Consider the following 16,569-nt stretch of genomic DNA (forward strand, 5'->3'; position numbering starts at 1 on the left):
CCTTCCTTCCTCCTCCTGTGTGCAGTGTTGAACGGTCACTCGAGGGCGATGAGGGAGCGCGAGAGCTCGCTGAGACTCAAAACCAGAGACTCGTCGTCAGGGAAGGAGTGCTGGGACCGGGCGGCGGAGCGGCGGGGCGTCTCGCAGTCCGTCACCAGGAGGAGTCACGCCGTCAAGAGGAGCGCCGAGGAACTCCGCAAACAGGTAGAGCCGCGGGTCGCAATTTAGTCGTATCCAATTCCCCAATCATATTTCACCTCTACTGCGGCAGACCTGCACTCCTGGCCGTGGAGAGCCGTGACTAACGCACCGGAATTCTTAGATCTACCAGAATTCCAGGGTCTATCAGAATTCCAGGGTTTACCAGTATTTCAGGGTCTACCAGAATTCAAGTTCATAGGTCTACCAGAATTGCAGAATTCCAGGGTCTACCGGACTTCCAAGGTCTATCAGAATTCCAGGGTCTATAAGAATTCCAGGGTTTACCAGAATTCCTGAGTATATCAGAATTCCTGGGTCTACCAGAATTGCAGAATTCCAAGGTCTACCAGGATTCCAGGGTTTATCAGAATTCCAAGGTCTACCTGAATTCCTAGGTATACCAGAATTCCAGGGTCTATCGGGATTCCAGAATGCCAGGGTCTACTAGAATTCCAAAATTCCAGGGTCTACCAGAATTCCAGGGTCTATCGGGATTCCAGAATGCCAGGGTCTACTAGAATTCCAAAATTCCAAGGTCTACCAGAAATCCAGGGTCTATCAGAGTTGCAGAATTCCTAGGTCTACCAGAATTCCATGTATAGCAGGGTTCAGACAGAGGACGGAAGGTGGACGGGAGCGTGTGGCTGATGTTTGAGGGTGGAGTCGTCTCGGTCACCTCACACTGGCCGTGTAACCTGCAGAGAGGATCCATCGTTTCTCCTGTCTGTCCTCCTCCTCCTCCTCCTTCCTTCCTCTCCTCGGCTCTCCCTCCCCTGACGAGCGGGCCGAGGCGCATCAAGGAGATCGCCTTTCACTCCCCTCTTATCTTTTAATAGCCTCCCTTTGCGTCCGGCTGCGCCGCGTCCGGCAGACGACACGGCGGGTATTGTGTTCCTGACTCTGGAGTGCTGACGGAACACCAGGGCCTGGGTTTGATTTACTGAACTTTATCTTTAACAGGAAACACCTACAACCGACGTTGTGGAGGGTGGATCCAGGTGACCTTGTCCTGGCTCCAGGTGACCTTGTCCTGGCTTCCTGGTGACCTTGGCCTGGCTGGAACCTTTGAGTTCCTTGAGCTGCTTGAATCCGTAACAGAACACTGAGAGGGAACGAAGACCTGATGGGAGTAGACGTCATTTTTCTTAACCATCAGGAACCCTGTTGGGGATTTTGGGCCCCATGAAAGGCCCCGTCAACTCACACTTAGTGACTGTCAAGATCTGGGGGCCAAGGGTTCGAATCTCGCTGGAGCTATCGGCCAGTCGGGCATCTGAGAAGGAAGGGAAGTCACCACAGGTCCCAAGTCCAGATAAAATTAGGAGGGTTACATCAGGAAGGGCATCCGGTGTAGAAACTCCTCCTCCAGATACACTATATGACCAAAAGTATTCGGACGCCTGACCATCAGCTTGTCGGATGTCTGTGCGACCTGTTCAGCTACAACGACAGCCCCTCTTTAGAGAAAGCTTTTCACGAGACTTTGAAGCATGTCTGTGGGAATTTGTGCCCATTCAGTCGAAAGATGACGGCATTCAAGTGGCCACTGGAGTTTCTTGGTTCCTAAACCGAGCTTTGTGCACAGGGGGCGCAGACCTTCCCTAAACTGTTGCTGTCCATGTAAAGTGCCAGGGGCCGTTTATAACCAAATAAACCAAATATTTCTTCTCTTTCTTCTCTTCAGGTCGCGAGAGTGAACTGTTTTTCTCGGGCGTCCTTCGCCAGGAAGCACAAAGACTGCCGCCTGGCATCGAGAACTGTGAAGTACACGGCCACAGTGAGCAAGGGCCACGTCACCTACACCAAAGCAAAAGGAGAGCTGGTCAGGAAAGCCAAACTCAATCACAGCAAACATCCTGCTGCTGCTGACCAGCACTCGGCTAGCAACGGGCACAGCGCCCACGCCCTCCACTCAGGGAAAGCCCAAAGTGGCAATGCAAAAACACGCAAACAGGTGCTGTTATCACACAGGCTGCACGCGTTGGTCAACGGGGGCGCCGGCGTGCGCTTCAACGGCAGGATCAACGGGCGCCACGGCTCCAAGCCGGACGACGAGGAAGAGAGCCAGCACGGGCGGCTCGGGCTGCGCAACTCCAAGCGCCGAATGGACGCGGGCACGGAGGTGGCGGAGAGCAGACCCAAGCCCTCGCTTCCTGAGGCTAAAAAGGCCAAACTGGCGTCCACCCCGGTGGTGGAGACGCGCAGCAAGAGGATCCTAAACCAGGACAAAGCCTTGAGCGCCTTTACTAACGGGCACAGCATCACAGAGACAGCGGCCTCACCCACTCAGAAAGCGGTCCCCGCGGCTGCCCCGGCCTCGCCCGCCGCACCGGACTCCGCCCACCAAAGCCCGGCCAACCCGGAGCCGGCGCGGCAGCGGCCCAAGCGCGCCTCGGCCGGGAGGCTCATGTTCATCCGCAGGGAGCAGCAAAGGGCTCGGAGCTGGCACGCCAACTACCACGCCAACACTACCTCAATCAGTGGGACCTCGAAAGAGCCTGGCCCCCACGCCACGCCTCAGACCATGCCTCACCGGGCGGAGAAGGAGCGCGAGAGAGAGCGGGAGAGGAGCCGGGCGGGCCTGGCTGCGCTGCCCGAGGTGCCCGTGCTCAGGCCGAACTCGCAGGAGTTTCAGGACCCGCTGGTGTACCTGGACTCCGTGAAGGAGTTGGCCGAGCCGAGCGGCCTGTGCCGCGTGGTCCCGCCACCGGACTGGAGGCCCGAGTGCAAGCTGAATGGCGAGATGCGCTTCGTCACGCATGTGCAGCACGTGCACAAGATCGGGCGTCGCTGGGGGCCCAACGTCCAGAAACTGGCATGCATCAAGAAGCACCTCAAATCTCAGGGCATTAGCATGGAGGAGCCGCTGCTCATCGGTGAGTTCAAATCGCGGCATTTAATAATTAAATTAAGGGTGCTTGGGTGGCACGGCGGCTGGCGCCTATTCGTCCGTGCTGCAGTTATGACCTCTGCTAGCTGACTGATGGCACTGCACAGAAACGGGGGATAATGGAGATTGGTGCGTGACTCTCTAGTGGTTTGTGGTCTGGACACTGGACAAGTCGAAGGGGGCATGTGTTAGCCACACCCCTCCTTGGTCAGGAGTGGAGGTCTGCAGCGGTAGATTGGGTAATTGCATATGACTAAATTGGCATCTCTGTTTTGATCCGCAGGCGGCTGTGAGGTGGACCTGGCGCGCTTCTCCGAGCTGGTGAGCGACATGGGCGGCATGCAGCGGGTGATGGACCTGAAGAAGTGGAGTCGCCTGGCCGACCTTCTCCGGATCCCCAAATCCGCCCAGGAGCGTCTGGCCAAGCTCCAGGAGGCCTACCTGCAGTTCCTGCTGTCGTACGACGGGCTGTCCCCGCACGAGCACCGCCGCCTGGAGCACGACGTGCTGGCCGAGAAGGACGCACTGGAGCGCCTCCGCGGGCCCCTGGAGGGCCTCCTGGAGAGTGGCCACGCCCTGGCCCTGCCTCGTTACGAGCCCAAGAACGGGCTGCGCGGTCAGGGCGCCGAGACGGAGACGCAGCAGAACCCCGGGCGCCGCAGACTTTTCGCTCACGAGAAGAAGAGAGGGGGCAGGGAGGGAGGGGCGGGGCCGGAGGAGGGTGTCCTCAGTGACCAGCACAAATGTATATACAAGGTAAGTCAAAGTTCTAAAGTTTGAATCTCAGCTCTGCTATCAGCCGGTCGGGCGGCTGCACAGACTCGGTTGGTTGTGTGTCTGTAGGGGGAGGGACGATGGCTGAAACAGGGTTCCTTGTCACTGGTGTAAGTGCGCCTCTGCTAGTCGAGGGCGGGCGTGGCAGCAGGGACGAGAGAAAGATCGGCTACGCCTAAATTGGGTGCAGATCGGGGAGAAGTAGCGGTACAGTCAGCGGTTTAGCTGTGGCTTCGTCTACATTAGTATCTACAAGCGTGTTCATGCAAGTGTGTGCAGAAGTGCATGACCCTGCGTCCATGTGTGCTTGACCGTGTGCATGCATTTTTAACTGTGTCCGCATGCTTAAACATGCGTGTGTGCATGCACGGCCTCGTGCATCTACTACCGTGTGTGTAAATCAGTGTGCAAACGTGTGCACCTGTGTGCACGTGTGGTTAACCATGCGCATGAGTGCATGTGCATTTAGAAATGCGAGTTATCTTCCTCATGCATGCTTGTCTGTTGCGTACGCAAGAGTGTTTCATGTCTGTGTGTGTGTGTGTACCTTTATGACATGCCTTTGTATGAAACAGCACATGCCTACTGATCTCACGCAGCGTCCCATGTTAAACATAAACTTTGATGCTTGACCGTGCATGTTTATGTGCATGCATGCAACCTTTAGGGTTTGTGCCTGGCTGAGTGTATGCGAGTGTGTACATTCAGCTGCATGTGTGCATGCATGTTTGGCGCTGTGCATTCCCACATACAGCTGTGCATGAGCTCTACATGAGATGCAGAGCTTGCATTTATCCTCCCTTTATCCTCCCTCTCCCTGCTCCACCCTGTGTGAGAGTGTGTGTGTGAGAGTGTGTGTGAGAGTGTGTGTGAGAGTGTGTGTGAGAGTGTGTGTGAGTGTGTGTGAGAGTGTGTGTGAGAGTGTGTGTGAGAGTGTGTGTGAGAGTGTGTGTGAGAGTGTGTGTGAGAGTGTGTGTGAGTGTGTGTGAGAGTGTGTGTGAGAGTGTGTGTGAGAGTGTGTGTGAGAGTGTGTGTGTGTGTGAGTGTGTGTGTGTGAGTGTGTGTGTGTGAGTGTGTGTGTGAGAGTGTGTGTGTGAGAGTGTGTGTGTGAGAGTGTGTGTGTGAGAGTGTGTGTGTGAGAGTGTGTGAGTGTGAGTGTGTGTGAGTGTGTGTGTGAGTGTGTGTGTGTGTGTGTGTGAGTGTTTGATCGTCGACCGTGTGCATGCATGTTCGACAGTGTGTGTTTGATTGCATTCAAAGTGTGTGTGAGGAGCTGTGCATGAGCTCTGCAGGAGATGCCGAGCTTGCATTTATCCTCCATCTCCCTGCTCCTGTGTGTGTGTGTGTGTGTGTGTGTGTGTGTGTGTGTGTGTGAGTGTGAGAGTGTGTGTGTGTGTGCTCTAATCGAATCCATACCGCCGCACCGTCACAGCGTTCGGTTCGATGGAAAGCCGCAGATGGACACGTACAGAGACTTTGGTCCGTCTGATTTATGGAACCCTTCACAGACTCCTTCTATATCATCAGGGTGTCGAAAGGAGGGTTCACGTCGTGTGTGTGTGTGAGACTTGAGGAGTTCACAGAGCTCCCACTGGTTCCATTTTCATTCCTTATTTATCTCCCACATCATTCCAGCTCAGACTGCTGCACGTTTCCCTCCTGCACCGTCCAGCACGTTTACTGAAGTCACTGCGTCCCCGGTCGGGCGGGGGTGTTAATTATTTTATAGATGATGGTATTTTGGGCTTTTTACAGGCAGCAACACCACATGCTCGAATTACTAGTGTTTGAAGTACTTAGATCTGGGATTACTGGTATTTAAATGTGGGATTACTGGTATTTCAAGTATTTAAATATGAGATTACTGGTACTTGGAGTATTTATATGTGTGATTACTGGTATGTGGAGTATTTAAATGTGGGATTATTGGTATGTGGAGTATTTAAATGTGGGATTATTGGTATGTGGAGTATTTATATGTGGGATTACTGGTATGTGGAGTATTTATATGTGGGATTACTGGTATGTGGAGTATTTAAATATGAGATTACTGGTACTTGGAGTATTTATATGTGTGATTACTGGTATGTGGAGTATTTATATGTGTGATTACTGGTATGTGGAGTATTTAAATGTGGGATTATTGGTATGTGGAGTATTTATATGTGGGATTACTGGTATGTGGAGTATTTAAATATGAGATTACTGGTACTTGGAGTATTTATATGTGGGATTACTGGTATTCAGAGTATTTAAATATGAGATTACTGGTATTTGGAGTATTTATATGTGGGATTACTGGTATGTGGAGTATTTATATGTGGGATTACTGGTACTTGGAGTATTTATATGTGGGATTACTTGTATTCAGAGTATTTAAATATGAGATTACTGGTACTTTGAGTATTTAAAAATAGGATTACTAGTACTTGGGGTATTTAAATCTGGCATTATTGGTACTTGGGAAAATTTTAATCTAGGATTATTGGTATTCAGAGTATTTAAATATTAGATTACTTGTATTTGGAGTATTTAAATCTGGGATTACTGGTACTTGGAGTATTTAAATCTGTGGTTACTGGTATTCTCAGTATTTAGACCTGAAATAACTGATATTTAGAGTATTTAAATATTGGATTACTCATACCTGGGGTATTTAAATTTGGGATTACTGGTACTTGGAGTATTTAAATGTGGTCTTACTGGTATTTAGATTGTTTACTAATTGGATTACTAATACTTTTATTATAAACACTTAGTATTAAATCTCAAATTACTGGTATTGTCTGTATTTCGACCTGGGATTACTGGTACTTGGAGTATTTAAAATGGTATTACTGGTATTCTCAGTATTTCGACCTGGGATGACCTGTATTTAGAGTATTTAAATCTTTGTGGTATTTGTATGGTGTTTTCCAGGGCAGGTCGGTTTCTCTGACCACCTTCTACAGAATCGCCCGGAACACCATGGTGATGTGCTTCAACAAGGAACCCAGAGCGTCCGAAGTGGAGGTGCTCTCACACACATACACACACACACACACACACACACACACACACACACACACACACACACACACACACAGCTGACCGTACGTTCAGATCTGTGACTGACCTCTTCTTCTGTCCCTCCGTCTCTCTGTCCTGTAGCAAGAGTACTGGCGAATAGTGGAGCAGAGAGACTGCCACATCACAGTGCATTATGGGAAGGTGGACACAGGCACGCATGGAAGTGGATTTCCTGTGGTCAAGTCTGAGCCCTTCTCAAAGTAAGAGCATCAACCACGTCTGAGAACGTCTGATACAAACACCGCCGCCGCTAATGCATACTGGGCACGGGCCGAATACTTCTCATACTACAGTGGGAATCAGTGTTTAATGCTGGGATCACTGGTACTCGGAGTGTTTAATGCTGGGATCACTGGATTTTACAGTATTTAATGCTGGTTTACTGGTATTTACCAAATTTAAATCTGGGATTGCTGATACTTGGAGTATTTGAATCTGTGAGTACTGGTATTTAAAGTATTGAAAATCTGGGGTTACTGGTATGTAGAGTATTTAAATCTGTGATTACTGGTATGAAGAGTATTTGAATCTGGGGTTACTGGTATTTAGAGTATTGAAAACCTGGGGTTACTGGTATATGGAGTATTTAATTCTGTGATTACTGGTGTTTTTAGAGTATTTTAATATGGGATAACTGGTATATGGAGTATTTGAATCTGGGATTACAGGTATTGCTAGTATTTAAATCTGGGATTACTGGTATATGGAGTATTTAAATCTGGGATTACTGGTATATGGAGTATTTAAATCTGGGATTACTGGTATATGGAGTATTTAAATCGGAGTACTGGTATTTGGAGTATTTAAATCTGGGGTTACTGGTATTTACAGTATTTGAATCTGGGGTTACTGGTATTTAGAGTATTTAAATCTGGGATTACAGATATTTTTAGTATTTGAACCTGGGGTTACTGGTATTAAGAGTCTTTAAATCTGAGATTACTGGTATATGGAGTATTTAAATCTGGGATTACTGGTATTTAGAGTATTTAAATCTGGGATTACTGGTATTTAGAGTGTTTCATGCTGGGGTTACTGGTATTTAGAGTATTTAAATCTGGGATTACAGATATTTTTAGTATTTGAACCTGGGGTTACTGGTATTAAGAGTCTTTAAATCTGAGATTACTGGTATATGGAGTATTTAAATCTGAGATTACTGGTATATGGAGTATTTAAATCTGGGATTACTGGTATTTAGAGTGTTTCATGCTGGAGTTACTAGTATTTAGAGTTTTTATATCTGGGGTTACTGGTATGTGTTTTGGGTATTGAATGCTGTGAGTACTGGTGTTTAGATTATTTAAATATGGGAGTACTGGTATTTAGAAAATTGAAATCTGGGATCACTAGTATCTGAGGTATTTAAATTTAGAAATAATGATATTTAGAGAATTTAAATCACTGGTATTTAGAGTATTTAAATCTGGGGTTACTGGTATTTTGCTGCTGCACTATGGGAACAGTTCTGAAACTGTAGACAGTATTGGGTTTGAGTCAGTATTTATTTGTTGGTATTTTTGTATTCATGGTATTTTTTTGGATCTCCCTCTGTTCTCAGGCATGGATGGAACCTGACTGTCCTCCCTAATAACTCGGGCTCCATCCTGCGCCACCTCGGAGCTGTACCCGGTCAGTCCTCCACCCCCCACTCTGTTATATAATCGTAATGGTACACTGTAAGGCGGGACGGTGTTTATTGACTGTGTTTATTGATGGTGTTTATGTTCCGTTTCCTGTGAACAGGGGTGACCGTTCCCTGGCTGAACATCGGCATGGTCTTTTCTACCTCATGCTGGTCACGTGACCAGAACCGCCTTCCGTACATCGATTACTTACACACTGGTGCTGACTGTATCTGGTGAGATTCAACAAACGCTCCTGTGTGTGTGTGTGTGTGTGTGTGTGTGTGTGTGTATTGTGTGTGTGCATTAGAGCAGTTGGGGTGTGTGTGTGTGTGTGTGTGTGTGTGTGTGTGTGTGTGTGTGTGTATTAGAGCAGTTGGTGTGTGTGTGTGCAAGTGTGTGCATACAAGTTGTGTGTATGGGTGTGCATTAGATCAGTTGTGTGTGTGTGTGTGTGTGTGTCGGCAAGAGTGTGTGCATAATGCAGGGTATGTGTGCAGTTGTGTGTGTGTGTGTGCATTAGATCAGTTGTGTGTGTATGTGCATGCACATGAGCGGTTTTGTGTGTGTGTGTACATAAGTGTGTGTGCGCATACTAGCTAGTGTGTGCGTAATTCAAGGTGTGTGTGTGTGCGCATTAGATCAGTTGGTGTGTGTGTGGATGTGTGTGAATTACATCAGTTGGTGTGTGTGTGGATGCGCAAGAGTGTGTGCATACAAGTTGTGTGTATGTGTGTGCATTAGAGCAGTTGTGTGTGGATGTGTCTATAAGAGTGTGTGCATAATACGAGGTATGTGTGCATTAGAGCAATTGTGTGTGTGTGTGCCTGCTCATAAGAGCGGTTTTGTGTGTGTGTGTATGTGTGTACATAAGAGTGTGTGTGCGCATACTAGTTGTGTGTGTGTGTGTGTGCGCATACTAGTTGTGTGTGTATGCAAGTGTGTGCATAATTCAAGGTGTGTATGAGTGTACAGTACATTAGTGTACATAGGTGTGTGTGTGTGTGTGTGTGTGTGTGTGTGTGTGTGTGTGTGTGTGTGTATGAATTTGTGATTCTCAAAAGAAAAAACACTCGGTTGCTATGGTAGCGCACAGCTGGAACTACCTTGAGTGCCTTTTCCTGTAATGACACACACATACAATGATGGAGAGTTTTCTCACCGTGTGTGTGTGTGTGTGTGTGTGTGTGTGTGTGTGTGTGTGTGTGTGTGTGTGTAGGTATTCTGTTCCTGCTGAGGAGAAGGGGAAGCTTGATAAAGTCGTGCACACACTGCTGCAGGCCAACGGCACACCGGGACTGGAGATGCTGGAGAGGAACGTCATGGTGCGAAGACGCACACACACGCACATACACACACACATTCACACATACACACACATGCACACATACACACCTACATACACATATACACATACATACATACATACATACACACACACACACACACACACACACATATACACATACATACATACACACATACATACACACCTACATACACATACATACACACACACATACACATACACACCTACATACACACATACACACACACACACACACACACATATACACATACATACATACATACACACCTACATACACATACATACACACACACATACACATATACACATACATACACACCTACATACACATATACACATACATACATACACACCTACATACACATACACACACCTACACATACACACACACACATATACACATACATACATACATACACACCTACATACACATACATACACACATACACATATACACATACATACACACCTACATACACATATACACATACATACATACACACCTACATACACATACACATACACATACATACACACACACACATACACACCTACATACACATACACATACACATACATACACACACACACACACATATACACATACATACACACACACACACACATATACACATACATACACATACACATACACATACACATACATACACACACACACACACACATATACACCTACATACACATACACATACACATACACATACATACACACACACACACACATATACACATACATACACACACACACACACATATACACATACATACACACACACACACACATACACACCTACATACACATACACATACATACACACACACACACACACATATACACATACATACACACACACACACACACATATACACATACATACACACACACACACACATATACACATACATACATACATACATACATACACACCTACATACACATACATACACACATACACATATACACATACATACACACATACACAAATACACACACACACACAATAATTGTTAAGGACACACACACAAGCACACACACACACACATATATATATATATTATACACACTCAACCATTCTTAAGCACACGCACATATATATATATATATATATGCACACACACATGTGCCAACAGTTTAGGGATGTCCCCTTTCTCTTTCAGCATGATTACATGAGTCAGGCTTTCTCTTCATTGACTCTTTGGTCTGAGTGGGCACAAATTCCCACAGACACACTCAAAAGTCTTGTAACAAGGCTTCCCAGAGTACAGGAAAGATGCACGTGGTCACGTGTCCCAATACTTTTGACCACACCGTGTGTGAAACACAGTTCATGAATCTAAACCGAATCTTTTTTGGACCAGATCTCTCCGGACCTTCTCCGGCGTGAGGGGGTTAAAGTTCACCGGACGGTGCAGCAGAGCGGTCAGTTCGTGGTGGTTTACCCGGGCACCTTTGTAGCGCGGGTGTGTTGTGGGTACAGCGTGTCTGAGACGGTTCACTTCGCCACCCCACAGTGGATGAACGTGGGATACGAGGCAGCCAAGGTGAGACTGTAATCCCTGTCCTCTGCTGCCATCTGCTGGCGCGGTGCAGAACTGAACTACATAATATTATCAAGTTATTATTATTAGCATCATCATTGAATCATTCTTCTTTTTATAAATAATGTTATAATTATTAATATTGTTGTTTTTATTGTCGTATTATTAACAATGTTTTTATTATTATAATTATAATATATTACTACTTTATTACTCGAATTATCATCTAATTATTATGATTATAATCATCATCAAATCATTATTGTTTGTCTATCATTATTTTCATCTTATTATTATTATTAATGTTTTTATTTATTATTATTATTATTATTGTTAATGATGTTGTTATTGCTATTTTTATAACGTTATTAATGTTACTACTACTATTATTATTATACTATTACTGTTATTCTTATTATTATTAACATTATTATTATTATTTTATTATTAACATTAGTATTATTATTTTTATTATTAATATTATTATTATTTTTAACATTTTTTATTATTAACATTTTTTATTATTAATATTATTATTATTTTTAACATTATTATTATTATTAACATTATTTTTTATTATTATTAAAACTATTATTGTTATTTTATTATTATTGTTATTATTTTTAGCATTATTATTATTAACATTATTTTTCTTATTATTAATACTATTATTGTTATTATTTTATTATTATTATTACTATTATTATATTATTATTATTAATATTAATATTATTATTAAGGTTATTACTCTTATTGTTGTTGTTGTTATTATTATTGTTATTATTTTATTATTATTTATGTTATTAATATTATTATTATTATTCCTGAGTTTTTATCAGACAGTCTGATTTATTTATTTATTTATTTGCTCTGTTAGGATCTGAAATGCAGGTGCATTGCTAAACCTTTCTCCATGGAGAAGCTGCTGTACCAGATCGCCACGGCCGAGGCCAAACGAGAGAACGTTCTTCTGCTCAGCACCATCTCCTCTCCTCTCAAAGATCTCAGGTGGGCGTCGCTCGCATGTGCTCACTTACAAAAATCTGCACATTGGTGAAGAAAATTGTAGGAATGAAAAACCCAAATCGTTTCCTCTGTAAATAATTGGAAACACATTACAACTCGCTTGTGTGTCACTTTTCTTCTGCAGGAACGTGGAGATGAAACAAAGGCAGGAGCTCTACGAGGCCGGCCTGCTCTCCTCCGCCCGCTACGGTGCTCATGATAATGGGCAGAACGAAGCCGAGGGCAGAAAGAAACCGCGGAAGTGGCTGGCGCTGGAGTCCTCGGAGAGACGGTGCCAAACGTGCCAGCACCTCTGTTACCTGTCCATGGTGAGAGGTCACACACGAAGACAACACGTCGTTGGCATGCAGGGTCTCTGGGGGCGTCCTTCGTGTTCAGCGTGACCTGACCATCTGGTGGTTTCTGTTTCAGGTGGTGCAGGAGAACGAGAACGTGGTGTTCTGTTTGGAGTGTGCGCTGCGCTACGTGGAAAAACACAAATCCTGTCGCGGACTGAAGATGATGTACCGATACGACGAGGTAACTGACTTTCAGAGCAGTTCTGATTTTAACCTGCAGAGGGTGAGAACCTGAGTTTGTTTCTGTCCACTTTGACCTCGGCAGGTGAAACCACAACGCTTCACACTGTCTCGGTAGTAACAGAAAGTTTGATTTAGCTCACGATTCTGTATTTTTTGTGTGGCGACTCACAGAAGCATCAACAAACCTCATTTTCTATTCTTTTAATCGACTCAGTTTAAATAGAAGCAGAGAATTCATGGAGTTAAATTGTAGCATAAACAAAAAATGTCTAATGATGACAGAAGAACCTCCTTTTGATCGTATATATGATAAATAAAATGTAAAATTGCCGACTGGCCACCTAGCCTGTATTCACCCAGTCAAGAAGGTTCAGTTCAGGCGAAGGTGAAGCCTGGTTACTGAGAAAAGTGCATCAGAAAACTCCTAAAAATCTCATGGAGGAAGATGACCACCACTGAGCGAGTGTACGAGACGGCCAGAACAGAAGAGGAGCTACTGAACCACGTTAAGTCCCTACATTACTTTGGCCGTGTGATAAAGCGCCCACATGACAACAATAAAGGCAGGGTGAAGACAACTATCATTATCAAGGGCGAGACAGAGGGCTGACCCATCTGTGCAGCCAACCATCACAAAGAGATGTGAGGTGATGTATTATTGGACTAGGAAATGTGTTAGATGTTATCAAGTCTGTTTGGTGCCACGAATGCTTGAGTTTGTGAACTGGCATCAGTACCAGACACCAGACCTAGACCCCACTGATCCATCCCACATAAAGACCTTGACAGGGGTGTAGAACTTTTACTCACCATTTCATAATCTCATCCTCAGACGTATAAGGATTTCAGGCGTCCACATACTTTTGGTTATATAACATACGTCAGGGGTTCTTTTCTCCACCCCGTTATTAAATCTCTTCTCTCTTTTGCGTCTCTGCAGGAGCAGATCAACAGTTTGGTGAACACGGTGAGCTGCAAAGCCATGAAGAACTCGACCGAGTCCTGCAACGGCTCCAGTCCCTCCAAACACCCCGGCAAGCGACGTCCTCGCAAGTCCACCACCACGACCACGACCCTGGAGGTCACGCTAACCCGCCTGGGGAAAAACACCAGTCCTACTGTGTCATGAGACTCCTGCTGTTTTACCCAATCACGCGGCGTCTCTTTATCCCCGGGACCGGGATCCTGCCTCCGGCCGCACGGCCAGACTCGCTCCGGGCGAGCTAGCTGCCTTTTTTGCACTAGAGCGAAAGAAGGTTTCTTTATTATTTTTTTTTTTTTTTTGGGGTTTGTTTGGGTTTGTTTTTAGTTTTAGCATTAAGCCACGCGCCCCGGGCACCCCCCGGGCGTGGGTCTGACCCCTCCTCAGCCCTGTGACTGCAAACGCTCGGACTGAACTGTGAATCGACACGCTGGTGCTCCTGATCGTTTCCTTCGACCATACCGACCCCGAGGACTGCTTTTTAATTTTCATTTTAATTTCTTTATTTTATTGGCCTCTTCGATTCCTTCGGTCGTAAGCGAGGTAACACTTGAAAGCGGGGCGTCTTTTATTTTGGGGTTTTTTAAGGCGGGATCAGATTTTAGATGTGTGCTTTTATTGGTTCTTACGGTGCGCTGACGGCCGGGCGGAGCTCCCGCACCGACACTAGCGACGTTTAAACTGTGCCTGATCTTCAGGACTCTTCTGGTGCTGTTTTGTTTGTTTATTTGTTTGTTTATTTTTTTTAAAACTGTAAATCAATTCACAAAACACAAAGAAATCGAAACAGGAAGTGCTATTCTGCCTTCAGCACAGGACGGAGGTGCTCGGAGGCTTTTCCACGTCGACATGTGCAATCGTCTTAACATTTCACACTTCCACTCCGATCTGTACCTACTAACATTCATTATTTTATTATTATTATTTCTATTTTATTTTATTGTAATTATTTGTTTAATGTCGTTTTTGGATTCGGATTTCATGTAGAGCCACTAGGTGAGGGTGTATAATGTGAAATCGCTTTTTTTGTTTTGTTTTGTGTTTTTTCCTCCCGACTTTATGTTTTTTAGATTATTAAAGCCTGCTGTTGTAGTTTTTTCATTAATTTGTTTGCTTTTTATTTTTTAGTTTTTTTAGTTTTGTTAGGTTGTTTTATTTTTTATACCTCCCAGTCTCTTTTTTATTAGTTTTTCTCCCTACCTCATTTTTTCCTCTTATTTTTTGCACCCTCACCCCTTAATTGTATTATTCGTTCTAGTTATTTTTATTATTATTATTTTGTTAGATTTTCTTTCCTATTTATTTTTTTATGTATATATTTCTTTTTTCTGTCCATTTCATTTCTATGCATTTTTAGTTTTATTTTTTCCTCTACCTCATATTTATTGTGGGTTTTTTGTAGTTTCTTTCTAACTCTTGCTTATATATTTTTTCCACTTTTTTCCAGGCTGTTATTTGTTTTATTTATTTTTTGTTTCCTCAAACGAATCCATCAGTTCATGTACAGAAGCGTGTAAATGTTTTTTTTTTTTAATACTTGAGCCGCTGGTCAAGCAGACGAGAGAAACTTCGCGATGAAGAAAAGCCTTACCTTTCTCCTTCTTCATCCGGGTGTGCCAGCGGGCGTGTGGGCGATGCCCCCCAGGGTTCCTCTGGCATCGCTGATAAAAATCTGAAGTGCTGCTTATATCGCTGACTAATAAGATATGAAATAGCGATGTTCCCCCTGTTACCGGGTTTCTCTGTTTGTTTTTTAGCTTTACTTTTTTTAATAAAGGAGAAAAATGCTCAAGCAAAAAAAAAAATCAGGTTTTTTACATTTTGATTCCTGAATATTTGAGGATGTTGTAGCTGCTCATGTTGCACTGAGCTTACAGTGGTGACCGATAATCCGGCTTCTCCACAAGACTGAACTTTTAGGAGTATTTAAATAAACCTAGTCAGGTGTTTTCAGCAGGAAAGAAATAAATCGTGCTTCGTCGAGTTTTTATGGCCTTACTGCGTATTTTATTCACTTTTCTGTGTTTATTTCCACACTAGGAGAGATTCGCTCGGCTCAGCGTTAATTTATTCACTCGCTCTGAACTGAACGGCTCCGTGTTCGCTTTTCATGCCAGTCTTCGTTTCCTTTCTTTCTTTTTGGTTCGTTTTTTACTTTTCCAGTTTGTACTCGAGGTTTAATAAAATCTTATTGATTGATTTTTGTCTTTCTGTTTATTATTGTGCTGATTTTACCTCCTGAAGCAGATGCTTTTATCCAAAGTGTGGGTTTCCTCTGGGTGCTCCGGTTTCCTCCCACAGTCCAAAGGCGTGCAAGTGAGGTAGATTGGAGATACAAAATTGTCCATGACTGTGTTTGATATTAAACTTGTGAACTGATGAATCTTGTGTAACCACTAACTACCGTTTCTGTGTAAAACATGACGTTAAAATCCTAATAAGTACATAATTAAGAACTGTTCTCCCTGTGTCTGCGTGGGTTTCCTCCGGGAGCTCCGGTTTCCTCCCACAGTCCAAAGACATGCAAGTGAGGTAAATTGGAAATACTAAATTGCTCATTACTGTTTTCGATATAACCTTGTGTAAGCAGT

At 44.5% G+C, this 16,569-nt stretch overlaps 1 protein-coding gene across 1 annotated transcript in view; it reads left to right on the forward strand.

Moving 5' to 3' along the window:
* jarid2b (jumonji and AT-rich interaction domain containing 2b) overlaps positions 1-16,177 on the forward strand; it is a 74,985-nt gene extending 58,808 nt beyond the window's left edge. The window contains exons 6-18 of the mRNA XM_063009657.1: positions 26-204; positions 1,886-3,077; positions 3,375-3,847; positions 6,785-6,877; positions 7,016-7,134; positions 8,496-8,566; positions 8,681-8,795; positions 9,779-9,884; positions 11,270-11,452; positions 12,327-12,457; positions 12,600-12,783; positions 12,887-12,994; positions 13,937-16,177. Coding sequence (XP_062865727.1) covers positions 26-204; positions 1,886-3,077; positions 3,375-3,847; positions 6,785-6,877; positions 7,016-7,134; positions 8,496-8,566; positions 8,681-8,795; positions 9,779-9,884; positions 11,270-11,452; positions 12,327-12,457; positions 12,600-12,783; positions 12,887-12,994; positions 13,937-14,125 — 3,143 coding nt within the window. The 3' untranslated portion in view covers positions 14,126-16,177. The remainder of the gene's footprint in view (positions 1-25; positions 205-1,885; positions 3,078-3,374; positions 3,848-6,784; positions 6,878-7,015; positions 7,135-8,495; positions 8,567-8,680; positions 8,796-9,778; positions 9,885-11,269; positions 11,453-12,326; positions 12,458-12,599; positions 12,784-12,886; positions 12,995-13,936) is intronic.
* The last annotated feature ends 392 nt before the right edge of the window (positions 16,178-16,569 follow it).

Source organism: Trichomycterus rosablanca, chromosome 2, assembly GCF_030014385.1.
Source record: "Trichomycterus rosablanca isolate fTriRos1 chromosome 2, fTriRos1.hap1, whole genome shotgun sequence".
NCBI classification, from domain to species: Eukaryota; Metazoa; Chordata; class Actinopteri; order Siluriformes; family Trichomycteridae; genus Trichomycterus; species Trichomycterus rosablanca.